Below are 27,323 nucleotides of genomic sequence, written 5' to 3'. Positions count from 1 at the left end.
CCCATGTTTGGCCACTGGCCCGACCAGTGATGCATCTTGTGATATCGTGATCTTGTAAAGTGAAACAAATGTTTGGTGGAATTTTGAAAAATATTAAATGAAGAACTATGTAACCCAAGAAATTCTTAGAATAAGTGAAAATTGTTTGGCACATGTTCTGTGCTTTACAAAATAAATACAATGAAAAAGATTTTGTTAATCACAAAATGTTGTTGTGATTGAGAATGTTGTACTTTAGTGCAAGATAAAAATTTAACTGTTAATTGAAGATTTCAATAACATAAAGCTCGTAATAATTACTATATATAAAAAAGCATTGTATGGGCAACAATTGGGAGAACTTGTGTTCCCCTACACTTGGTTACTGCACTATACTGTACCTGTGACCACCATTTATTCAAATATACAGAAAGTATTACCAATTTCATTTGCAAATTAAATAGTTTTCTCAATTTGGTAAATTCTGAAAATTTACTGTATTATTGTTTTTATGGTTATTTCCAGGTATTAACAGTGTGGACTTTGATGAAAATTTCCAACACATCATTGCAATGAAGTCTCTGGATGGTGAAGTTGTGCCTTTAAAAAGCAAGATTTGTGTTACAGATGATGTTGAGGTGATAACATTTTGTCTATATGAAGAATAATGCAAAATCTAATCAATCCTTATTGCTGTGAAGTCAACAAGCATTCTATTGTGTTTACCAGGTTTGGCTGAATAACTTGGCTGAAGTAATGAAAGAAACCTTGAAACACTTGTTGGTTGAGTGCATTGCTGCTTGGAAACAATCACAAGGTGCCATTGATCCATCATGTTTTCCATCACAGGTATTGCACGTGTTTATTAATTCCCTAGTCTGCCTGTGTCATGAAATCTTTTTACAGTAAGAAAAGTATTGTAAACTGATGACATATAAAAAAAGTGAGTTTTACCAATTTCAGAAAAAATACTATTTTACAATTTTAAATGAAACTTGTTACATTGAAAGTTTGTGATATAAATTGATTGTAGTTTTCGCTATACTCTAACAAATAATTTCTCAGTAAACATAATATCCATTATTAATCATTTAGTTGGAACATCATTGTACAAATTCACACAAAGCTTAATATGAATTGGCTTCAGCACCGCTGATTGCCATTAGCACAAAAAACAAACCTAAAACTGATTTTGGGACTCGGCCTCAATTATGAAAAAGTAGAGCTTTACTGTCATGATCTGATATACTGCAAGCGGATTTATTAGATTACAGCTTATTTTGACATGATAATAGTTTCCATAAACCAAGTGCATCTCGTATGAGCTGACTGTTGAGAATGGGGTAGCACAGCACAGGATCAAGAATTATTCTTTATTTTATAAATGAATGACCAGAAACTACATGATATGTCCACCACACACTGTTTCTCAAAAAAGTGGAAAATAACATATGTTTAGGCTAAATTTGAGATTAATTCACACAAGAAAATTATATAGAAGCAGAAAAATACAACAAAGTACTGATGGTACAAATATATAGAAAACAATTAAAGTTTAGTTTACAATATATGAAAGTAACTTACTCAATATATTTCACACACGATTGGACAATCTAAAATACTTTTACTGGAAAAACAATATTTTATAGTCTAGCTAATGTTCTGACTGCTTATGGGTGAAATGATTATTTCTGCCATTCACACAACTCTTAAATGCCAGTTTAGACTCTGTTGGAGCTGGGCTCATGATATTGAATATTAAAGATAAAAGGTCTCGAGATGTAGATCAGCTAAATTCATGGGCACAAAGTTGGATCCTATGCTTTGAGCCACAGATATTGATTTACGGTTCATGCAGGCCTAATATATCTATTAATACCTTGGCCAAAAGCAATTAGACTAGCAATGAAGTGAAGCATTTGCTTCCTGGCCGACCTATAGATTGAAGAACCTATCTTTCTTCTTGCAGATTGTTGGGCTTTAAATTTCATTTTGTAGCTTAGTAAGGAAAGACCGCTTTCATCAGCTCAAATTAGTCTTAAAACAGATTTAGCTTGAACATTTAAATTAATACATTTTAGAGGGGGGAAAAAACAGAATTCTTCCAGAATTAACACTGCTTTTATCAAACTCAGTGTGAAGCTTAAATTTGAGTAATTGTTATGACATGGCAGAAGATGCGCCAGGCGAGGGAAACTTGATCACGCAGTCACAACAGTTTTGCAATCTGTATTTTATTTCGAGATGTGTGCTCTGATTTCAGTAGTAATAAGTCCACCAAGACTCAAGATTTTTTTTAGAGAACTAAATTAACATTTATTAACAAAAAAGATTTCAAGCACATACATAGGCCTACAAATTACTACTATAATAACTCCTAATTAATCTGGCTCCCAGCTACACCCCCTGTTAAGGCAATGGTTAAAAAAAATGATTTAAATAGATCCAGGCAAGTCAACACAATACCCTGGACAATGGAATTCAAATTGGCTTTTCCCAGCTTCGGTTTCTGTAGAGAGTAGTTTAATGCACAAATAATGGAGGCTTTTCACATTTCTGCAAGATCTTACAATGCCTTCCTTGGCACACAGCCCCATTTCCTTTTATGTTTCTCCCTTTTAATACAAATTCCGTTGTCCCCATATGACTTTTCAAATGTACTTTTCTCATAATATAAATCATTGCATGCTACTAATGTTATCAGTAACCTTTGGGGAAAATAAACACACTGCTTGGCCTAGCTTCTCTGGTTAGGTGTAACATCCTACCATCTCTTTGAAATTCAAACTACCCCGATTTATCTAAAATGCAAATTCTCTTCACCTCACATTCTAAAACTTTAGCCATGATTAAGTTTTGAGCATTTCAAACCTAGTTTCTTTTGTTGAGTCAAAGCCTCCAGACCAGCTGTCTCCATTTCAATTAAATCACACACACACACGTGCGCGTGCGCTATCCAAACCCCCTATTAACCTACTTTCACAATATTATGAGAATTATTATACTTTCGTGACGGTAATCTTACTTCCAAATTTGTTTTCATTTTGAAACCTAATTATATTTTGTGGTTAGGAATAGATGAAATCTAGATGTTTTGGATATTATTTATTTTTCCAATTTTTTTTGCACTTAAATGTTTCATTATTTCTCTGTTCTCAGATCCTTTGTTTAGCTGAACAGATTCAGTTTACTAAAGACGTTGAAAATGCTATAAAAAAGCACAGCTTGCAACAGCTAGATGTAGAACTGATGGCAAAATTGGAAAGCTACACAAGTATAGACTCTTATATTGAGGAAGCAGGGAATGCTGGTAAGGAACTACTGAATACTTGAACATAGCTTGTATTGACAGTTGTTAGTGATCATTTTTCTTTACAAATGGAAATGTAATGACTTATTCAACTTTTGATCATTACCTTAATAACTGGAGATTGATGAATTGAACATTATCAGTAATTCTACTTCAATGTAAAGCCCATGAAAGTTCACAATGTTCTGTTTTTATGTGACTGTTTACGCTTCCTTGTAATTAGTTCATCCTTTGCAATCAGCGTTTTCACTGATGTGTGCTGTCGTTTTGTGGTCCAATTTTTTTAACTTCATGTAATGTTAAGAAATGGCTGGGTGCACTGGACACAGTAGAGGTAACGGGCCCTGACAACACACTGGCTGTTGTGCTGAATAGCTAGAGCATCAGAGTGAGTGGCTCTTACAGTCCAGCTTTTTCAGTACAGCCAGTATAAGACTGGCATTTATTTGCTGAGGCATGGCCCATCTACCAAAACCAAGATCGATCAAACCTGTTCAAGTACCATCATATCAGTCTCCTCCCAATCACCAGTAAAGTGATGGAAGGGGTGATTGACAAGTGCTGTCAAGCAGCAGCTATTAACCAATGACTTGCTAACCAATGCTTACTTGAACTCTGTCAAAATGAATTGGCTGGAGATCCCATCACAGCCTTGATTTAGATATGGACAGAAGGGCTAAGTGCCAGAAAAGGTGAGAGTGGCTGCCCTCAATACAAAGCAGCAATTGACGGAATAGGGCACTCAAGAGCTGTAGCAAAACTAGATCAAAGGGGGTCAGTGGCTGGAATCATAAACATACATGATGGTTATGGTTGTAGGAGGCCAATAGTCACAGCCTCAAATATCATTGGCTGAGCTCTTCAGGAAAGCGGTTTCATGAGCATTTTCTTGTTATAGGATAAGGAGTGGAGCAGTTGGCTTGTAGATTTCAGTGTTTAGCTCAATTCACATTCATCTGATAATTAAGTGGCCTACTGGAATGCCTGGATAACACCGAGGCTTTGGCAGTTGAGTGGCAAATAACATTTGTACCACATAAGTGCCTGGTAAGGCTAGCTTGAGCAAGAAAAAGCATTGTCGTTTTCCCCCCCACCCCCTCCATCAATAACTTGGGTGGGGGGGTCACCAATGACTTGAAGTGATTTTGGATCAGCTTTATCAGTCCTGTAGCTAGAAGAGCAGAACAGAAGCTGGATACTCTCTGACAAGCTGGTCACCTCCTGACACTTTAAAGCCTACTCACCATCTACAAGACTCAAGTCAGGAATGTGATGGAATATTCAATATATGCTTGGATGGGTGCAACCATGACAGCACACAATAGACTCTGCACCATCCAGGTGACAGCAGTTTGTTTGACTGGAGCCACTACCACAAAAATTAATCCACCAGTGGTGAACTGTGTCACAGGCTTTATGACCTGCAAGATTTACTGCAGCAATTCACCAAGGTTACTTTGATACCACCTCTCCATATATCAACATAGCTTCAACATCAGTGGGTAATATTCTGGACTCTTTCTCTCCCCCCCCCCCCCCTTTTAAAATATCGCAGGAACACTTATTGACTCAAAGACTGCAGTGGTTCAAGATTCCATCATGTTCTCAAGGCAACTAGGGATTGGAAATGAATGCAGCTTTGCAAATGTCACCCACATACAGAGAACGAATTAGAGATAAACTAAGATAATTACATCTTCAGAGAGATGCAAATTTCTGGGAACCTGCTCATGGGCATTGCAGGCATTTAAACAACAACAAGAACAGCTTGCATTAATATAGCGCTTTTAAAATAATAAAACATCTCAAGATACTTCACAGGAGTGTTATCAAACAAGATTTGACGCTGAGCCACATGAGATATCAGGGCCAAAAACTTGGTAAAAGAGGTAGGAGTTAGGGAGGAACAAAGGGAATAAAAGCAGAAATATTTAAAGAGGGAATTCCAGGGCCAAAGACTTAGGCAACAGAAGGTACGGCCACTAATGGTGAAGCGATTAATAATCAGGGGTGTTAAAGAGGCCAGACCTGGAGGAGTGCACATAACATGGAGGGTTGTTGGACTGGAGAGATTACAGAAATAGGGAGGGATGAAGCCATGGAACGATTTGTGAAAAGGATGAGAACGTTGAAATTGATGCATTGCTCAATGCAGGAGCCAATGTATGTCACCGAACACAGGGGTGATATGTGAATTAGCGTGGATTAGAATTGGATTAGGATACAGGCAGCAGAGATTTGAATGATAAGTTTATGGAGGTTGGGAAGTCAAGTCTAGCAGTAACAAATGCATGGATGAGGCTCTCAGCAGCAGATGAGCTGAGGTGGGGCAGTTAGGTGATGATATGGAGGTGGAAGTGGGCAATAGACCGGAAATGTGGTCAGATGCTCATCTATGGGTCAAGTATGACACCAAGATTGCAATTGGACTGGGTTCAGCTTCAGCCAGCTGCCAAGGAGAGGGATGGAGTCAGTGGCTAGGGAACAGAAATTGTTGTGGGGTCGAAAACAATGGCTTTGGTCTCCAAATATTTAGTTGGAGGAAATTTCTGTTTGTCCAGCACTGAATGTCAGACAAACGTTGTGACAAACTAGAGACAGTGGAGGAGTTGAGAGAGCTGATGGTGAGGTAGAGCTGGGTGTCTTCAGCATACATGTGGAACCTGATGCGTTTTTGGATGATGTTTCTTTTTAAAAATGTTTATTTATTTATTTTTTATGCGGGCATTTATTGCCCATTCCTAATTGCCCTTGAAAAGGTGATGGTGAGCTGCCGCCTTGAACTGCTGCCGTCCAAGTAGATTTTTTAGCAGTTTGATACAACTGAGTGGCTTGTTAGGCCATTTCAGAGGGCAGTTAAGAGTCAGCCACATTGCTGTTGTTCTGGAAGGAGAACTACCATCCTTACTAGACCAGGTAAGGACGGCATATTTCCTTCCCTAAGGACATTAGTGAACCAGATGGGTTTTTACGACAATCGACAGTGCTTTCATGGTCATCATTAGACTTCTAATTCCAGATTTTTATTGAATTCAAATTCCACCATTTGCCCAAAGCATTAACCTGGGTCTCTGGATTACTATTCCAGTGACAATACCACTATCCCACTGCCTCTCCTCAGAGGGGCAGCATGTAGCTGAGAAACAGGAGGGGGCCAAGAATATATTCTTTGGGATTCCAGAGATAATGTATGGAAACTAGAATGGCACGTGTTCATCTACAGTATCTGTTATCCAAATGATGGCCCACAGAAACTCTTACATTATTTGCAACTTTCATGCACAATACTATAAGCAACAGCTGAAGTGCTACTTGGAATGTGCAGAAGAATATTGAATATATTAAATATTTTAAAATCTGAATTAGATAGATTCTTAATTGACAAGGGAGTCGAAGGGTATAGAGGGTAGGAAGGAAAATGGAATTGAAGCCACAATCAGATCAGCAATGATCTTATTGAATGGCGGAGCAGGCTCGAGGGGCCAAATAGCTTACTCCTGCTCAGTATAAAACAGGCTCAATTTTGCATTTTGCACTATACTTTTTGGCTATTTTAATTTTGGCATCGATCTTGGATTTGATAATTACCTCCCTTGCTCATTAAAATTTTACAATTGTTTAAATTACAGCTTTGTTTAAATTAACTGGGAGAGATTGTGTTTGCAATGGTTTAACCCAGTGTGCTCAGTATGAATAGAACTGTGGAAGCTTACAATGCAAAAAGAGGCTTTTTGGCCTATTGTTTTTGTTTTGCCTCTTTGCTTGGCCAGTTCAAACTAATCCTATGCTTGTTGTTTGGTCAAACTATATAAATTTTCATGCTAGGCGAATGTTTGTAGCTGAGGCTCTTTTTTGCACGTTTGTGGTTTTTTTTCAGAAACTACTGTTCTGGAGTTGAAACTCAAAGCCCTAATTCTTGACATCATTCACAACATAGAAGTGGTTAAGCAACTGAATCAAGCACAAATTAACAACACTTCAGACTGGGCTTGGAAGAAACAACTTCGGTTCTACATGAAACCAGACAATAACTGTTACATTCAGATGGTGGATGCAGAGTTCCAGTATACATATGAATACCAGGTGCTGCTTTATCATGCTACAACTAACAATGCTCATAGTGCATCTATTTAAGATATTCTTTAGGGTTTTTTTAAATGGACATTTTATGCAGGTTTAACCTGTACGGAAATCATAAACAACATAGAATACATTTTGAGAACTTCCACACAATAATGAGGTTACTGTATGCAGCCAGCACGTATCAGATAGTCACAGGCACACTAATTATGATTTTCTTATCACTGAATATGAAAGAGACCACGGGTGGAATCATCCAGTCCCATTGGCAGTGGGCATCATGGCGAGTGTGAGTGGACAATATGGCGAGAAGGCAGAAAATCAGTTTTGTGCCATCGTGAAACCAGTTTGAGGTTGTCTGCTCCACCAGTCAATGGCGGGCTGTGTTTCCTGCTGCCACATGTTGGGAACCTAACTTCAATACTTCAAAATCTCATTATAAGCTCTGCTTGCTGGAATCATTCCCCGACATTAGATCATCTTTGCACATCGGTGTGATTGTACATTGATGTGTTTCACATTTGTGCATAAGCAACGTGCACCTGGCAAGCTGCACTTTGCTCAAGACTTCGAGGTTTGTTTGCTTACCTTGCTTCAGGCAGCACTCAGTCATCAGCGCCAGGCTTCGCAGGCAGCACCATATCACTTTTAGGGGAGCTCATGGGCATGCCTCTACCTACCAGACCAGCCAAAAGGCAGGAGTGGCTATTCAATGGCTACAGAGCTAGGGCTTGCTTGGCCTCGGGCAAGGGAAGAGGCTATAGGGCTAGGGCATACTGAGGTATCCCAGGGTGTGTGTGGGGGCACATGTTGATTTGTGTAAATGGCCTGAGGCTGGTGATGGCTAAGGAGGAAGTCTACAGAGGAGATGAGGCCAGATGGAGATGTGAGGTTGTGTGTCAGAGTGTGAGTAGTGAAGTTTCTTGAACTGACAGTGAGTGAGATGTCAGGATTATGTGGTGGCCTCCTGAGTGTGAGAATTTAGAGTGATGAGATGGTTGCCCTACCTTGGCAGCATGGCTGAGATCACTCATCCTCTTTCTGCACTGGATGGCCAACCTCTTCTGTGCAACATTGTCACTGACTACGACTGCCATCACCTCCCAAGCCAGATTGGTGAGATTGCTGGACCTACTGCGGCCTGAACTGGGTGTCATGGTAGGCCCCCAGAAGGCATTCCAGTGATAGATCACTGAACCCTTCTTGGCTTTCAGGGCCATGTCCTCATTGGAGCCGTTGTGGATTGTAAGCATTGAGAACTGTGTGCGTGGCTGCAGTTTACATATGGCACTCGAAATGAGGAAACAGTGAGGTAACGGCGTGGCGAGCAATTCAGATGCTTCTCAACAGTGAGATGGCATGTTTCTTGTGGTTGCATAATTAATGAGGCTGGAATCGGATGATACGGTGCAAAAAACCTGCTGGCAACGTAGTTTTTCATGCCCACTACCGCACTTATTGCAAATCTGGGACGATTCCTCCCATTTTGAAGGTGTGGCTCTCAAAAAATTTACTCGTGCCAAGGCTACTGTCTGTTTACGTTATAAAGAAACTTGTTTGTAATATGAGGATAAAATGCAACTTTGGCACGTGGAGGATGGATCAGATCAGCAAACGGTGATAGAAAATTGCCTGCTTGACTCTCCAACGAGTTGGGTGTAAAGCAACCACTGATATGCGACTGTCCATTTTGTGTTCTTGCCAATTCATGCCATTTTCCTAGCATTAAGGCTAGAATTATTTACTGTTCTGATATTGTTCACCTTTTGTGGAATAAATTTTGCATATTTTGGTAAGTTTAAAATTTATTTGAGGTGAAAACCTAGAATTTTTTAAAATATTTGCTCTGGGATGTGGGCATCTCTGGCTAGCATCCTAGTTGCCCTTGTTTAGAAAGCATTTTTAAGAGTCAACCATATTGCATGTAGGCCAGACCAGGTGAGGATGGCAGATTTCCTTCCTAAGGACATTAGTGAACCAATCGGCAATGGTCATCATTAGACTTTTAATTCCAGAGATAAAAACAAAAAAACTGTGGATGCTGGAAATCCAAAACAAAAACAAAAACAGAATTACCTGGAAAAACTCAGCAGGTCTTGTAGCATTGGCGGAGAAGAAAAGAGTTGACGTTTCGAGTCCTCATGACCCTTCGACAGAACTTGAGTTCGAGTCCAAGAAAGAGTTGAAATATAAGCTGGTTTAAGGTGTGTGTGTGGGGGGGGCGGAGAGAGAGAGAGAGAGAGAGAGAGAAGTGGAGTGGGGGTGTGGTTGTAGGGACAAACAAGCAGTAATAGAAGCAGATCATCAAAAGATGTCAACAACAATAGAACAAAAGAACACATAGATATTAAAGTTAAAGTTGGTGATATTATCTAAACGAATGTGCTAATTAAGAATGGATGGCAGGGCACTCAAGGTATAGCTCTAGTGCGGGTGGGGAGTGCATAAAAGATTTAGAAAAAAAATAAATTTTTTTTTTAAAAAAATAATGGAAATAGGTGGGAAAGGAAAATATATAATTTATTGGAGAAAAAAAAAGGAAGGGGGAAACAGAAAGGGGGTGGGGATGGGGGAGGGAGCTCACGACCTAAAGTTGTTGAATTCACTATTCAGTCCGGAAGGCTGTAAAGTGCCTAGTCGGAAGATGAGGTGTTGTTCCTCCAGTTTGCGTTGGGCTTCACTGGAACAATGCAGCAAGTCAAGGGCAGACATGTGGGCAAGAGAGCAGGGTGGAGTGTTAAAATGGCAAGCGACAGGGAGGTTTGGGTCATTCTTGCGGACAGACCACAGGTGTTCTGCAAAGCGGTCGCCCAGTTTACGTTTGGTCTCTCCAATGTAGAGGAGACCACATTGGGAGCAACGAATGCAGTAGACTAAGTTGGGGGAAATGCAAGTGAAATGCTGCTTCACTTGAAAGGAGTGTTTGGGTCCTTGGACGGTGAGGAGAGAGGAAGTGAAGGGGCAGGTGTTGCATCTTTTGCGTGGGCATGGGGTGGTGCCATAGGAGGGGGTTGAGGAGTAGGGGGTGATGGAAGAGTGGACCAGGGTGTCCCGGAGGGAGCGATCCCTACGGAATGCCGATAGGGGGGGTGAAGGGAAGATGTGTTTGGTGGTGGCATCATGCTGGAGTTGGCGGAAATGGCGGAGGATGATCCTTTGAATGCGGAGGCTGGTGGGGTGATAAGTGAGGACAAGGGGGACCCTATCATGTTTCTGGGAGGGAGGAGAAGGCATGAGGGCGAGTGCGCGGGAGATGGGCCGGACACGGTTGAGGGCCCTGTCAACGACCGTGTGGAAAACCTCGGTTAAGGAAGAAGGAGGACGTGTCAGAGGAACTGTTTTTGAAGGTAGCATCATCGGAACAGATGCGACGGAGGCGAAGGAACTGAGAGAATGGGATGGAGTCCTTACAGGAAGTGGGGTGTGAGGAGCTGTAGTCGAGATAGCTGTGGGAGTCGGTGGGTTTGTAATGGATATTGGTGGACAGTCTATCACCAGAGATTGAGACAGAGAGGTCAAGGAAGGGAAGGGAAGTGTCAGAGATGGACCACGTGAAAATGATGGAGGGGTGGAGATTGGAAGCAAAATTAATAAATTTTTCCAAGTCCCGACGAGAGCATGAAGCGGCACCGAAGTAATCATCGATGTACCGGAGAAAGAGTTGTGGAAGGGGGCTGGAGTAGGACTGGAACAAGGAATGTTCCACATACCTCATAAAGAGACAGGCATAGCTGGGGCCCATGCGGGTACCCATAGCCACACCTTTTATTTGGAGGAAGTGAGAGGAGTTGAAGGAGAAATTGTTCAGTGTGAGAACAAGTTCAGCCAGACAGAGGAGAGTAGTGGTGGATGGGGATTGTTCGGGCCTCTGTTCGAGGAAGAAGCTAAGGGCCCTCAGACCATCCTGTTGGGGGATGGAGGTATAGAGGGATTGGACGTCCATGGTGAAGAGGAAGCGGTCACAAAATACTTCCGATTGTTACCCCATTTCGTAAAATCACTTCTAACAGATTATTAGAAATTTCTCTTTAGATATATAACTAAAGAAAGATAAATGCCTGCATATGAAAATCATTTTCCTTTTGCTAAAATATTGCAGTAGGTATGAAAAGAATGGACATGATACAATGGAAGGCCCACAAAAACCTGACCCGCCATTATACCTGCACCACTCTTCCAACTTACACTGATGCCAACTCATTAAAATGGAAAACAATACACAAGTGACAAAAATTGTGGCCAGTTTCTGTAAAAATCTTAGGAAGGAGAATTTTGTATGGATTCTCTCCATTTCCTCCTCTGTCCAAGATCATTTATAAGATCTAATACAGCAGTAATTTTTTCAGCCCCAACCTGAGACTGAGCCAAAGCAATTATGAAAGGATAAGATTTGTTGCACATGGAAAGCCAGATTTGCTGCAACTTTGTTCAGAGCCATTGTTTGATGGCTTGATTCTTCCGAGGGTCAGCTTGATTGTACAAGGATTTCTTGGTTCAGTTGTTCATGCAAAGGCACGTCACACTAAATCAAAAATTCTCATCGGCTGATTCCAGGATAACCAATTTTTGAGGCATAATTTTCTTCATTATCTTAAGTTATTTAAAATTAAATTACTTTAAGTAGTTTGATTGGAATGTGTTAGTTGTCTGACGTTGGTAGTAAGTTTGATTGGAAAATATCTGAATAAATTGAGAATGCCTGATACTGATCTGATTTATGAAAGATACTAGAAATATTAATTCAGCAATGTCTACCTGGGATCTCTGATTGACCGTTAAATCTGTTTTTGATGGAGCTGGTTGGGACAAGAATGTTACTGAGGACTCTAGGAGAACTCTACTCTTCTTCAACTATCCAGTGAACTACTGGAATAGTATCTCATTTCAATGCAACATGATAAACTGAAGTTGTGAAAAAACAAAAATCTTTAGGATATAATTCAGCAACCAGGGGCTTATTAAGAACTCCTGTGGCTCTCGATCTTGATCAGTCAAATCTGTTTTGATAGTGGGTAAATGGCTTGTTTTTTTTTAAGAAAAAGCTTTTATTAATATTGTATTTGTGAAAAAGTATCATTTAATTAACTTTTGTAAAAAACTTTAAAATGTTGTTGAAATGTTTTCTCTTTTTCAACATTATTGGCAATGGAGTAACAGCATTGTAGCCCTTAGGATATTGCATTTCTGATTAAATTAAAAGAAAAAGATTCTTGTTATTAGAGTTGCTGAACCCTGCTGTAGATGATGTTGCATTGGATATACAGTCTTTTCTCAACTAAATCCACCATCAAAACTCTCTAATTACCTTCTCCTTCATCTGCTTGTCTAGGTTCCCCTTAAATGCATCTATTCTATTTGCTTCAACCACTCCCTGTTCCACATTCTTACCATTCTTTGGGTGAAAGTTTTGATTGGATTTCTTGGTGACTATCTTATATTGGTAGACTCTAGTTATGCTCTTGCCCGTAGGAGGAAACATTGGGCTGCATTTTACATGCTGCTACTGGACATGTTTTCCCTCTCAGTCCCGAACTCATCCCCGTAACAGGCGGATAGGCACTGAAATTGGCCTGTCATATTTTAATAAATAATGAAGAGTCAACTGAGTTTGTTAACGAGCCAACTGACCCCGATAATACACTACCCATGCCATAAATATGGTTGGCATGGGCAGTTGAGCAGGAGCGGGCAGGCCATTTTTAAAAAAAACCCTTTTTTTAAAAAGACAGGAAGTTGAGGGGGTGCCCTTTGAGCATCAGGGGGTGGGGCAGCCACCATAATAAATGGTAGTTATTCATAGAGGCAGAAACTGGGACCACTGATACTCAATATACATTAACCATTTAGATTTGGAATCAAAAACATAATTGCTAACTTCTCAGATTACGCTAAATTTTCTTTCTTACCAGCCTGCGCTGTAAAACCCATCACCCGCCCAAACCCCCTCCACCCAATACCCCAGACTATCTTGCTCCTGGAACCATGGGCTACCTTCTTGGGCCTGCTTATAGTCCTGGCAGCAGCCTCTAATGCACTCTTGGCCCGGCCTGAATTGCTTGGGCTGCTGGCCGATTCGATTGGCTGGCAGCTCCCAAGAGTGGGACTTTGTCCCAGTGAGGGGCGGAAGTCCCGCTGGCAGCCTATTTTGCTCACCTACAGCAGTATGGCTGCTGGACGGGCTGGTGTGGAGCAAGTCAAGCTCCATGCTGACTTTGCTTCAGGGCTGGGGAAGCAAACCGTCCATTGCGTTTTGCCCCTGTGCCCCGAGTGACATGCTGCCCATTGTCTCTGTATTCAGTCCATAAAAATTTCTTATAATTTTAAAGACCTCAGCCTTTTAACAAGAGTGAAGAGACCAAGCCTGTCAATCCTTTCCTGATATGTATACCCATGCATTTCTGGTCTTATCCTTGTAAATCTTCTCTGTGCTCACTCAGGTGCTTTTATATCCTGTCTACAATATGGCAAACAGCATAACCTCCCTACTTTTCAATTCTTTCTCTCGAGCAGGAAAGCCTCATGCTTGGTTTGCTTTTTTTTAATGACCTTGCTAACCCATGGTGTAGTTTTTCGTGATTGATGTATTTATATTTTGAGATCCCTTTGCTCCTCTGTCTGACCTTCACTTGCATCTTCCAAGTAATAAGTGTCCTCCCTATTCTTCTTACCAAAATGTTCTACCTCACATTTATCTGTTGAAACAATTTGCCAATTATTTTCCCATTCTGCAAGTTTGTTAATATCCTCCTGTAATTTGTTGCAGTTCTCCTCAGTATTGATCATCCCCTTCAATTTAGCATAATCTGAGAAGTTAGCAACTGTGTTTTTGATTCCAAATCTAAATTGTTAATGTAAATTGAGTATCAGTGGTCCGAGTTTCTGCCTCTATGAATAACTACCATTTATTCCACTCTCTGCTTTCTGTCTTGAAGCTAGCTTGCAATTCAGTCTGCTACTTGTCCTGTCTCCACATTCTCTTATTTTATTCATCAGTCTATTATGGGGCAGCTTATCAAAGGCCTTTTGAAAATTCAGATAAATAACATCCATTGCATTACCATTATCTGTTCTCTCTGCTACCTCCTCAAATTTAATAAGGTTGGTCAAATAAGATTTTCCCTTTTGAAATTCATGTTGTTGTATTTTTCATTCCTACATGTTCTTCTATTCTCTCCTTTAGTTAGGATTCCATTATTTTTCCTACCACTGATGTTAAGCTGACTGGGCTTGTTCTATTCCTCTCCTCAAATGTAGGAATTATATTAGCTACTTGCCAGTTCTCTGGCACTACACCTTTTTCGAACAAATTATTTACTATGAGCAGTAATGCTGCTGCTGTCTCTTCCTTGAGATTCTTCTAAAGTATGTGAACAGAATCCATCCGAACCAGGGATTTTATTCTCTTTTGAGCTTCTTTAGTTTATTCAATACTTAATTCAATATTTAATCTTAAATGCACTTACCTCATTCCTGATCACATCATTCAATGTCATGTCTATCTGTTCTATCTCCCTGGTAAACACTGACACAGTAATTATTTAACATTTCTGCCATCTCTCTAGCATTACCTGTGGTATTATTCTGTCTCTTAATTGTCCTATTCCCATGACAGAATTCCTTTTTTATTGATGTGCCTATAAAATATTTTAATGTGTTTTATGTATCTTGATAATTTCATAGTTCCTCTTTGCCTTCCAAATTGTTTTTTTCTTCTAATCTCTTTGTATTCCCTCTTATCATGCCCTCCTCTGCTGTCTTTGTACTTAATGTACACCTCTTTTCTAACCCTCAGTTATTCCCTTATGTATTTCATCATCTATGGAGTCCTACCAGTGTTTAGTTTGTCCTTTCCATTTAGGAGAATATATTTTTCCTGCACTCTGTTGAACTCCATTTTAAATGTTTCCTGTTGTTGTCCCACATTGTTGTTTGACAATATAGTTGCCCATTTTATTTTCTCAAATTCTATTCTCAGCCCCTGAAAATCAGCTTTTCTTTAATCCATTTACCTGGTTTTCATCTTACTTATGTCCTTCTCTTTCATTATCTTAAAGGATATATTATGGTTACTATTGCCCAGAATTTCCCATATTTTTACCTACCTTATCTGCTCTGGTTCATTTCCCCAGTACTAGATCCAATAGTAAATCTTCCTTTGGTCTTTTCACAATTTGGGTTAGAAAGGAGTCCTGTACACATTGTAGGGTAATCTTCTGGGGACCCGACTTCAAATCCCACCACAACAGTTGGTGAAATTTGAATTCAACAAAAACCTGGAGTTAAAAGTCTAATGATGACCATGAAACCATTGCCGATTGTTGTAAAAACCCGTCTGGTTCATTAATGTCCTTCAGGTAAAGACGGCAGATTTCCTTCCCTAATCTGGCCTACGTGTGACTCGAGACCCACAGCAATGTGATTGACTCTTAAAAATTCCCTCTGAGCAAGGGCAATCAGGATGGGCAATAAATGCTGGCCTAGCTAACATCCCCCACATTCCATGAACAAATAAAAAAAAAGGAACACTTAGCCCCTTTACCAGCTTGCTTCTGTCCAATTAATAGCAGGGTAGTTGAAATAGCCCCATGATTAATATTTTAATTTTTTCTTTACTCAATTCCCGAGTTTCTCAACACATTTTTTTTCCTCCACCTTCCTTCCACTATTAGTTGGTTTGTAGACTACATCTATCAGTATGGTTGGTCCTTTATTATCTTTTATTTCTATCCATATGGATAATAGTTTTTGTTTCGCTGATAGCTGGGTCCCTTTTTTCTACTGCCATTGTTATCCCAAATAAGTAATTACTCCATCTCTTTCTCTCTGCATTGCCGTTCAGTCATTTTAACTCATATTTTTAATAGTATTTCCTCTTTTTATGTTTAACCATCTTTTTAGACTTCAGTTCTATAACTATTTATTCCCTTACCACCAATGTGCTCCCTCCCTTTATTCTTTGCTATGTTCTCCCACGCTGTTTTAGACTGCTTAAATTTCTTGTAGATCCTGTAGCATAAGGCTGTGGCACATACAGGATTAACGTGGTACTGAGTGCAGTACCGCCCACACAGTGATTTAAGAGAACACATGACCCACACCTAGAAGTCATGGAGACAGCTCCTAGTTTGAACCCTTTACTGTATATATGTACATAGTTCTTGCAGTCAGCAATGGCCACACCACAGGCAACTGCTTCGATTGATGGGCTAAAACAGGTGAGGGTAGTTGACAGGACTCAAATCCTCGGTGAGTTTGGGATTTGCCTATCACTAGCATGTGAAAATTGTTCTGGAGGACTGGGCAGAAGAAATCGCTTGATTGATTCAATCTTCAAGAAGGTGGTCCGCATAGCTCTGTGCAGCATGAAGAGCATGACAAGTCACATAAGACATCATGGTCATCCACTGCAGCCAAAGTAGTCTTCAGTCGTAACAGTTCTCTGTGTCACTAAGCTCAGGCTTCTGTGGCTAGGCAAGTGGGATGGCACCTGTGCAACGGTTCTTCCACTTTAAAATCATTCTCGCGCAGATTTTTGTGCAAACTCATCTTTGTTTATTTCTTCCAAAGTCCTGCAGTGATAGGAATGTGGTGAAGCAACAGGTGGAGGCACAAAGCTGCACGTAGATGGACCCTGGACTAGAAGCTGCTTGACTCTGTACCTGGGGCAGCATAGGAGTTTGGCAGCGTCCAGGGCGACTGGGCAGCCCTCCTTAGGACAATACTGCCCACCCTTTGTGAGGGAGGGGGTTAGAAAAAGGTATCCCAAATGTTGCCTGCCCTACAATTGTGTGGCTAGCTTACTGCAGCTGGCAGATCATTCATTAAGTAGCTGAACAACATCAAAATCAAAGAAACGAAAACAACTTATCATTGGAGCTTGGAATGTCTGGACTCAAACCGGACAGAAATAACACAACAAGACCTGAAAAGAGAACAGTTCTTATATCCAAAGAACTAGCACGCATAGACATTGCAGCACTGAGTGAGGCAGGCTCACTGATGAGGGTGCACTGAAGGATGAAGGAGGTGGAAGGGAAAAATGGAGAGCGAGGACAGGATACATTGTTTAGGATTTGTGATTAGATCATTGATGAAGGACGTTACTACACTTTGTCGGATCAACGAGCGCTTCATGAAGTTGCGTTTTTCACTCAACTGAGCATGTCACGTGACCATCATCAGTGCCTATGGTACCAATTCTCAACAGCCCTGAGGAAATGAAAGAAGAGTTATGAGGGTCTGGATCAACTCATTAAGTTCACACCTGTCAATGATAAGTTCATGGTCCTCGGAGACTTCGAAGCCTGTGTGGGAAAAGTTAGAGATAACCGGAAAGGAGTTCTGGGTGAGCATGGGGTTGGAAAACTTAACAGCAATGGCCTGTTACTCCTGAGCAAATGTGCTGAGCACAATCTTTGCATTCCCAACACAACATTCAGATAAGCTGATAAGCATAAGACTATATGGATACACCCAAGGTCAAAAACAGTGACACATGATTGCCTACATCATTGTGCATCAGAGGAATCTCCAGGATGTACGAATTAGTTATGCAATGTGAGGTGTAGAATGTTGGACAGATTACAGACTAATCAGAGCAATTCCCAACTTGCGAGTTGCTTCAACTCAGCGCAAGTAACTAAAAGTCATCAGAACTTCTTTGAATATGACTAAACTGAGTAACATCGTTTGCTAAAGACAGTTTCAGAACACACTTGATCAAAAACTCAAAACTAGCATTTCCTTAGTTGGACATTGCGTTGAGAAGTGGAGCAAATTTAAAGACATTGTCACTGAAACAGCAAACACTGTTCTGGGATCAAAGAAGCATGTGCACCAGGATTGGTTCAATGAAAATGATGAAAACATATCTCAAATCCTGCAGATCAAAAATAGAGCATATATGCAGAACGATCCAACCTTCACTTCCAAAAGAGACGAGTTTCAACACCTGAAGAGCAAAGTTCAGAGAGCTGCGTGTGATGCAAGACAGATGGTGGGAAAGGAAAGCTGAAGATTTACAACAATATGCAGACTCCCACAAGTTAAAGTTCTTCAGTTCTATCAAATCCTTATATGGACCTTTTTGGACAGGCTCCACACCATTGTTCTCAGGGTCATCCTTGATCAAAAGTCAGGCAGAAATAACAGACGGATGGGCAGAACATTTCAGCAGCCTGCTGAACAGACTATCTACTGTCAACCCCATAATCCTCAACCAGATTTCTCAGTGACCAGTCCTTGACAAGCTTGACTTGTTTCCTTCTGTCCATGAGATCAAGAAAGCCATTAAGCAGATGAACTCGGGTAGGGCTTCAGGAAAAGTTGGAATCCCAGCAGAAATTTTCAAAGCGTCAGGCCCTGACACTGTAGAGGTCTTCCATGATATCCTCTTGAGCATTTGGAATGAAGAAAAGATGCCGGATGACTTTTGCAATGCCATGATTGTTGCTTTCCACAAAAAAAGGCAGCAAAGCAGAATGTGGCAACTGCAGAGGTATGTCACTTCTGTCCAGAGCAGGAAAAATCTTTGCTTGCATCATCCTGATGAGAATTATAATTGTGGCAGAAACAACTCTACCCGAGGCTCAGTGTGGCTTTCGACCAGGTCACAGCACAGTTGAAATGATCACTCGGATAAATCTAAGAAAAAAAATGCCTCAAACACAACATGGCACTTTACTTGATTTTTGTTGACCTCACAAAGGCCTTTGACCCAGTCAAGAAAGATGCCCCTTGGACAATCCTGTTACCCTCAAAAATTTGTCAACATCATACTGCTGTTCCGTGACAGAACGATGGGCCAGGTCCTTTTTTAAATGGTGGATCGTCAGTTCCCTTTGAGATCTTGAATGGAGTGAAGCAGGGCGGCATTCTAGAACCAGTCCCCATTAACTTGTTCTTTGCCTGTCAAGGATCTCGAAGAGGGAGCGTATCTCCAATATCGTCTTGATGGCTCACTCTTTGACCTACGATATCTCAGTGCAAAAACCAAAACTTCTGAGAAACTCATCAGGGAGTCCTTTTGGCGATGATTGTGCCTTACACAGATTTGCAGATCATCGTTGACAGATTTTCACAGGCTTCAGAGTTGTTTGGGTTGACCATCAGGCAATAATTCTGTACCAGCCTGTGCCAAATTCCTGACATCTCTATCGATGATACAAAGCTGAAGATTGTTGATACCTTCAAATATCTTGGAACCATTATCTCCAACAATAACAGTTCACTTGATAGTGAGATATCAGCTAGGATCAGCAAGGCGAGCCAGAGACTCAGAAGGCGTCACACCAGAATAGTAAACCACCACAGCATTAGACTGTCCATAATGATCAGGATGCACAATGCTCTTGTCATTACTTCCCTCCTCTATGACTGAGAGTCCTGGACTTTATCCTGCAAATGCATAAGGCAGTTGGAACAATTTCAGGTGAGTACTTTTCTCTCCATCCTTGGCATCCACTGACAAGACCGGACGACAAACTTCAAAATCATAGACCGAGCCCAGACAACAAGTATTGAGTCAATAGTTCTGAGCCCAACTGCGTTGGGTAGAGCCTGTAATTAGAATGGAGGGCCATCACATTCCAAGACAGCTGCAGTATGGCAAAAGAAACTAAGGTTGGCTGGGCAAGTGCTACAAAGACATGCTTGAGGGAAATCTGAAGTGGTGCAGCATCAGGCCCAATGAGTTGAAAGAACCAGCTCAAGAAGGAACTCACTGGAGAGCCCTGATCTGTAGAGCTACTGTCACTTTTGAAAAGGATCAACGTCAACGTCTTATTGCTACCCATGAACAATGTCATAGAGCAGCATCTGTCCATGTCACAGCATATGAATTCCAATGCCCCAACTGTTTCTGAGTCTGTGCATCCAGACTGGGACTACATAACCATCTGTGTTCATCACTGATGAGTCTGCATGTCCATTGTTGTCTTTGAACTTGAAGGATAACCATCATCAATTCTTGTAGTTAATAAATACATACAGTTAACCTACTTAAGATTACAAAGACTTCATTAAGACCTTCCGAATGGTATCCAATACAATATATCCCTTCCCCCTCTCTTGTTTAAATTCTTTGCCACTTCCATATTTATCCTATCTGCTAGGAAACTCATCGGGTTCAGGTGGAGACCCGTCCCATCGGTACAGCTCCTTTTTGTCCCAGAACTGGTGCCAGGGACTCCCCCTTTCTGACAACAGCCCTTTAGCCATGTGTTAATTATCCTGATTTGTCTGCTCCTACGCCAATTTGCACATGGTTCAAGCGATAATCCAAAAATGATTACCTTAGGCTCTAAATTAAACTTCAAACTCCTGATACTCCTTCAGCAGGACCTATCATGTTCTTGTCCATGCTGTTTGTCCAACGTGACCACAACAATTGAATTTAACCCTTCCCTTTCCAAGTTTCTATCTTGCCGCCATGAGATATTCCTTACCCTAGCACTGGGGAGGCAACAACCCTTCAAGATTCTTGTTCTTGGCTGCAGAGGACACCAGCTATTCCCCCTAATTATAGAGTTCCCTATTACTACCACATTTCTGTTCTGCTGTTCCTCCCCACCTCCCCAACCCTCATGACAGAAAGCTACAGTGCTGTTGTCTGCATTGTAGCTGTCCTCTCTGCAGTCTTTCTCCTGGTACTCAAGAAGTGAATAAGTAACATCTGCTGGACAGGACTGGTGCCTAACCCTTCACCACTCCTAAATCCTTGCTGCCCGGTCCCCATATGAGTCATACCTTCCCTTTCCTGAACTTGTGTTATCGACTGAAATCCTATTTCAGATAAAGCTGTCCAGAAACTCCTGCCCCATCACGTGTTGGAGTCTCTCTAGCTCAATGATTCTAAGATTCGAGATGGAGACACCTTTCAGAGACGTGTTTGCTTGGGACAATCTTGGTTTCCATTAACTCCCACATTCTGCAGCCCAGGCATATAGCCTGCTCTGCCATATCTTAAACTAACCTTATTTTCTTCATTTAATTAATTATAGCCTTGATTCAATGGTTATTTGTAGTTATACAGCACCTATAATTTCCTGGTCCTAGTTTAAACTACTGTCCTAGTTTAAAAGAAACTTAAAACGCCCCAACCAGTTACCTAGCTGATTAATGTCTCAGATCTCACCTGTCTCTTGCTCCCTCTCTTGCAGTGCCCCTTGTTCTATAAAAGGGCAGAACAAGTACTTCTTCTCTTACTGCACCAAATTAAGTAATTACCTTGTCCAACAATACTCCATCAAGCTGGACTTTGTGCATTAGCACCGCCATCTGTATTTATACCAGCTGGAATTTGAAAAACCTGAGTCAGGCACTGCTGACTAGGGAACCAGTTCTAACTAGACACTTAATTAGCGAACTGTGCAGCCACCACTAGCAGGCAGTTTGTTCACCACTGGGTAAAACTGAAAGAAACAATAAGTTAATATTAAAGTTAAATGCTAAATGCAAAACTTGATTAGACTTTAGAATGAGATTAACTCTTAAAACACTCGCTCACTAAATTCCCTGAATTAAGTAAGTACTCTGTCAAGCAGTTCTCTGTCCAGCTAGACTTGGTGTTACTTAGTTGCATTTGATATTTCTTGGGAAATTATCTTCATTCAGCAATACCTATACCTTCAATAACATTCATTTGCTATTTTACTGGACAAGGTAATCCTAACTTCTGCTTTAACATATTAATGAGAGGAGACAGTGGTAACGTCACTGGGCCAGTAATCCAAGGCCCTGGCTAATGCCCTGGTGACATGGGTTCAAATGCCCTGGCGACATGGGTTCAAATCCCACCATGGCAGCTGGTGGAATTTTAATAAAACTCAATGAATTAAAAATAATCCGGAACTGAATTAGTCTCAGCAATGATGACCATAAAACTACCATTGACTTTTGGAAGACCCCATCTGGTTCACTAATGTCCTTTTAAGGAAGGAAATCTGCTATCCTTACCTGGTCTGGCCTACTTGTGACTCCAGACCAAAGCAATATAGTTGACTCTTAACTGCTGACCAGGGCAATTAGGGATGGGCCAGCAACGCCCACATCTCATGAAAGAATAAAAGAAAGACAAAAATATTGTAAATGCATTAAGACTTCATCCATCAATATTGCCAACAGAAATTTCTAGCTGATAATGTAAGCAATAAAGAAGTAAGTGCATTTCCTTCATAATAGTAACATGCAAAGAGGATTATCCCATGGTAAAAAAGAAATGTGATATGAATAAACTGTGATGAGAATATTTAAAATATGTTTATTAACAATACGGCTTTTTGAATTCTCTAATAGGGTAATACTCCAAAGCTGGTTCATACTCCTCTAACAGACAAGTGCTACCTGACTCTCACTCAAGCCATGAAAATGGGACTTGGAGGGAATCCATATGGACCAGCTGGTACTGGCAAGACAGAATCTGTGAAAGCACTGGGTGGCCTGTTTGGTAGGCAGGTCCTTGTTTTTAACTGTGATGAGGTAATTATTTAGAAGCGTTGTTATCTTTGTCCAGTTTATGGAATGCATTATGAAAGAGTATATTATTGACAGCAGGTATAAGATGTTGCTGGTTTGAAGATGACCATAGCAGCTTATGTAATTAAATATTCCAACCAAAATATGATACTAATTTAAAACAGAATGGCACCATGTGACATGGGCTGGGATTTTCTCAACACACTGTCCCAGCATCAGGATAGTATGCGGGTGGCCAGGGGACTGTGGCAACAGTCTTCCCAGCAAAGGACAGTTAACTGGCTGTCGCTGGGCTCACGTCTAATTAAGGACGGTAGGCTAGCTTTGTGCGCTGTCAGTCCAATCAACTCTCCTGCCTCATCAGCACCACTGAGCGGAGTGGCTGCTGCTGTGGCTGCAAAGAGGAGGTGGTAAAAAATTTGTTCTTGTTCTTGTGCCAGGGACAGGCAGGCTGGCTGTCCGGGCAATTGGATGGGTAACCCCCCACAGCAGTTGTGGTAGGGCTGTTGGGCTGCCTTTGAGATTGGTTCCCTGCCTTGGACATTGGAGCCTCTGGTTGTGGTGGCCACCCTGCTCCCCCCAGAAGCTGCTGGGAGGCCACACCAAGTGGCAAAGAGCTTCACCGCTGTGGGAAAAATGTCATTGGCTCAGGAAGATGGCCTTTAGTTGGGCCTATTAATTACTTTAATTGGTTGTCCACCTTTGATTAGCAGGTGATCCTGCTGCCGGTAAAATGGCCCGGTGACAGAAATGAATAGAGGAGCCCTCCTAATGAGGTTCCCTGACATTTTACTGCACCTCCATGTCCTAACACACCATCCAGAGGCAAGTGAAATCCCATCCATGGTCTTTACTACTTGGTCACCTTTTATATAAATAGTTAAATCAAATGAATCAGACAGAAACACCAAAAATATCTTGCAGTAGGCAAGGCATATTTATGACTCTCCTGTGGTTGCTCACGATGTGTATATTTTTAAAGAAACCTAATAAATATAGCTGAGCCTCAGTGGGAAAACTGCAGTTAGCTTTCACTTCCCTCGGTAGTAAGCAGAAACACGAGCCAAGGTCCATGCTCCTGGAATTCATTTGGAGACCTCTGGAGGAAAATGCACATGTGTTGATAGAAATAAAGACAGGATTATGTTTGAATGTTATACTGATACAGGCTTCCTAGACTCTCAAGAATACTACTTGGGGTCTGAAGCCATCTGTGAAACCATACTTCCATGTGCGTTTAAACAGTATTGACTGCGATGATGAATGAGGCCATATTAATATGGTTTGGCCTTCAAGAGTTGATGATTGATATAATTTCCTGTGGGGAACTAAAAATATGAAGAAGGTCCTTCCCACTCAAGATTTTGACTAGGTTTGGTGAGGCTGTATGCCTGACTCAAGAAGAGGAGGATTAATATAAACTCCTGTGTTACAGAGCTAGTGGGAGTATAGAAATTGGGAAAATATGTTTGTTTGCATTTCATGAATAACTGGTTTCTTGCAGATCCGTTTTGTTGGGCAATTAGTTAGCATATGGTGTTTTAAGGATCACTATCCCCCTGCTATGGGTAGGTTAAACATATAGCTTTCTTGGACTCGAGCTGTAGGCGGAAGAGGCTTGGGAGGCCTTTAAGATTTTTGTGGCTAACAACCACTTCTCGTATCCTGGAACATACCAACAAGGAGCAGGAATAGGCCACTCAGCCCTTCAAGCCTGCTCTGCCATTCAATGAGATCATGGCTGATCTGATTGTAACTTCCTGCATACCCCTGATAATCTTTCACCCCCTTGTTAATCAAGAATCTATCTAGCTTTGCCTTAAAAACATTCAATGCCTCTGCTTCCATTGCCTTTTGAGGAAGAGAGTTCCAAAGACTTGCGACCCTCTAAGAGAAAAGTTTCTCCTCATCTCTGTCTTAAATGAGCGAACTCTTATTTTTAAACCATGATTTCTAGTTCTAGATTCCCCTATAAGAGGAAACATCCTCTCCTCATCCACCCTGTCAAGATCCCTCAGCATCTTAAAGGTTTCAATCAAGCCACCTCTTTCTCATCTAAACTCCAGTTGATACAAGCCTAACCTGTGCATCCTTTCCTCATAAGACGATCTACCCATTCCTGGTATTAGCCTGGTAAACCTTCTCTGAACTGCTTCAAACGCATTTACATCTTTCCCTAAGTAAGGTGACCAATATTGTACACAGTACTCCACATGTGGTCTCACCAGTGACTTGTTCAACTGAAGCATAACCTCCCTACTTTTGTATTCAATTGCCCTTGCAATAAATGATAATATTTTATTAATTTTCCTAATTACTTGCAGTACCTACATACTAGCCTTTTGAGATTCATGCATTAGGACACCCAGATCCCTTTGGGTTTCCCCAGAGCATCTTACGCTAAAACATTCCTGACATCAGCACAACATGGTGTAAATTACTGAGTGGTTGATATGGGAATGTCTAATTATTTGGACCATATAGTGGTCAGGATGTTGTCTAGTAAGGCATCAACAGGGATCCATATCTTTGATTGAAGTTGAATGTAGCTATACCTTTGTGCTCTGTGATGGCCAGGTTTCCAACAGCTTCAGAGTTCAATGTCAAAAGGGTTATTGTGCTTAACTTTCAGAATTAGACCTTGGTAGGTGCTAGCATAACTCCAGTCCCAAAAATGTGACATTTAGCAATGTGACATTAAACCTTCTCTTATAACACCTGCGCTCTGTTATAACTGCTGTATAATTGTCTTAAATTTGCTTTTTAATATCTGAAATTTCCCATATTTCAAAAATGTGACAGAAATTATCTATTGATCTTTTTTTTGTTCTTAAAGGGCATAGACGTGAAGTCCATGGGCCGAATTTTTATTGGTTTGGTGAAATGTGGTGCATGGGGCTGCTTTGATGAGTTTAATCGTTTAGAGGAAGCTGTACTGTCTGCTGTTTCTATGCAAATTCAGGCTATTCAGGATGCTTTGAAAAATCACAGACGATTTTGCGAACTGCTAGGGAAGCAGGTACATTGTTTTTAACCATGTCAGTTTTTAAATTCACAGAAACTGTAAAAAAAAATCATTTTTGAAACAACTGTCAAGCAATAGAAAACAAATGGTCCTTGTGTTTATGTATGTAGTGAACTCCACAAGCAACTACTCCCAAAATAGTCAGTAGGAAATAAATATTGCAAACAAATATGTGCATACCAAATGTGAAACTCCGAACGGACCTTGCATGGAATAAACCCATATTTATTACTGTTACAAATACTGTGGCAGACTTTATTTTGGAATATATATAGCTAATGGAATATGCTGAATCTTTGAATAGATTTTTTTATTTCAAATGTTGCTTATCTGCCATAAAAATGAGGGAAACTTTAGCTCAGTTTCCCTTTATGACTGTTTACTTTTGTAGTAACTACATGAAAATTTTACTTCAGTATATTCCATTAGCCATATTATCTCTGGTGAAAGGTGGGGGTTGATGGAAATAATACCATAACTTGTTTTTATCCACCCAGCATTTGTATAGAGCTTGACCTAGATTTACCCCATATTTCTTTTTCTCCCATCATCGATTGTAATTCTGTTGTTTTTGGGGATTCAAAGTAAAATTTGGGAATGCATAAGAAATTGGCCGAAGGTACTTGTTTGGGGAGTTATATCCATGTGCTGAATGTTGTGCTCCAAGGATTGAGACACCACCTGCTTCTGATTTACATTAATAATTTGTATTCAAAACTCAGTGCTAACTGGCCAATTTTGCAAATAATACCGAACTAGGAGGAACAGTTGAATCTGAAGAAGTAGCATGGGAACCACAAAATTGGTTATACAAAATATATAAATGGATTGTCATTTTAACCACTGGTGCAAAATTACAGCACATAATAAGAATGGATGACTAATCCATGAATGTTGCCTGAAATAATTAAGAAACCAAGAAGTAAACTCAAAGGCCTTTAAGTGGTTATCAGGCCTTTCAATTCAAGAGGAGAGAACCCTTTTCATCCTGGTTCTCAAGGTTTTGATGACAACAGTCTGAGTTTGGAGCTGCACATACTGGCAGGTAGAAGACAGTGCTGCAAATAGTGGTGCTGTTGATGTGGATAGAGGGAGCCTGCAATTACCCTGCCATCTGCTGCATACTTGCCACATGTTCACATAAACTGTTCCCAGTATCTGGGACATAGAAAATTAGGGACAGACATAGGCCATCCAGCCCCGTGAACCAGATCCGCTATTCAATTAGATCATGGCTAACTCCATTTACCTACCTTTGCTGTGTATCTTTTGATACCGTTATCTATCAAAACTCTTATCAATCTTGGTCTTGAAAGTTTCAACTGACCTTGCATCTACGCCTTCTGGGAGAGAGTTCCAGATTGCCACCGCTGTTTGTGTGAAAATGTGCATCCTGATTTCACTCCTAAATAGTCATAAGATTATGCCCCCCCTTGTTCTGGATTCCTCATCAGA

General features: G+C 40.8%; 1 protein-coding gene across 1 annotated transcript in view; it reads left to right on the top strand.

Annotated features, from left to right (window-relative positions):
* The window catches only part of LOC121284081 (cytoplasmic dynein 2 heavy chain 1), a 770,821-nt gene that overhangs the window by 114,715 nt on the left and 628,783 nt on the right, over positions 1-27,323 (top strand). The window contains exons 30-35 of the mRNA XM_041199129.1: positions 505-617; positions 709-828; positions 3,139-3,289; positions 7,167-7,372; positions 22,664-22,846; positions 25,680-25,862. Coding sequence (XP_041055063.1) covers positions 505-617; positions 709-828; positions 3,139-3,289; positions 7,167-7,372; positions 22,664-22,846; positions 25,680-25,862 — 956 coding nt within the window. The remainder of the gene's footprint in view (positions 1-504; positions 618-708; positions 829-3,138; positions 3,290-7,166; positions 7,373-22,663; positions 22,847-25,679; positions 25,863-27,323) is intronic.

The sequence above is a fragment of the Carcharodon carcharias genome, chromosome 11 (assembly GCF_017639515.1).
Source record: "Carcharodon carcharias isolate sCarCar2 chromosome 11, sCarCar2.pri, whole genome shotgun sequence".
NCBI classification, from domain to species: Eukaryota; Metazoa; Chordata; class Chondrichthyes; order Lamniformes; family Lamnidae; genus Carcharodon; species Carcharodon carcharias.
Note: the sequence above shows the minus strand (reverse complement) of the source record. Positions and strands in the feature narration are given on the sequence as shown.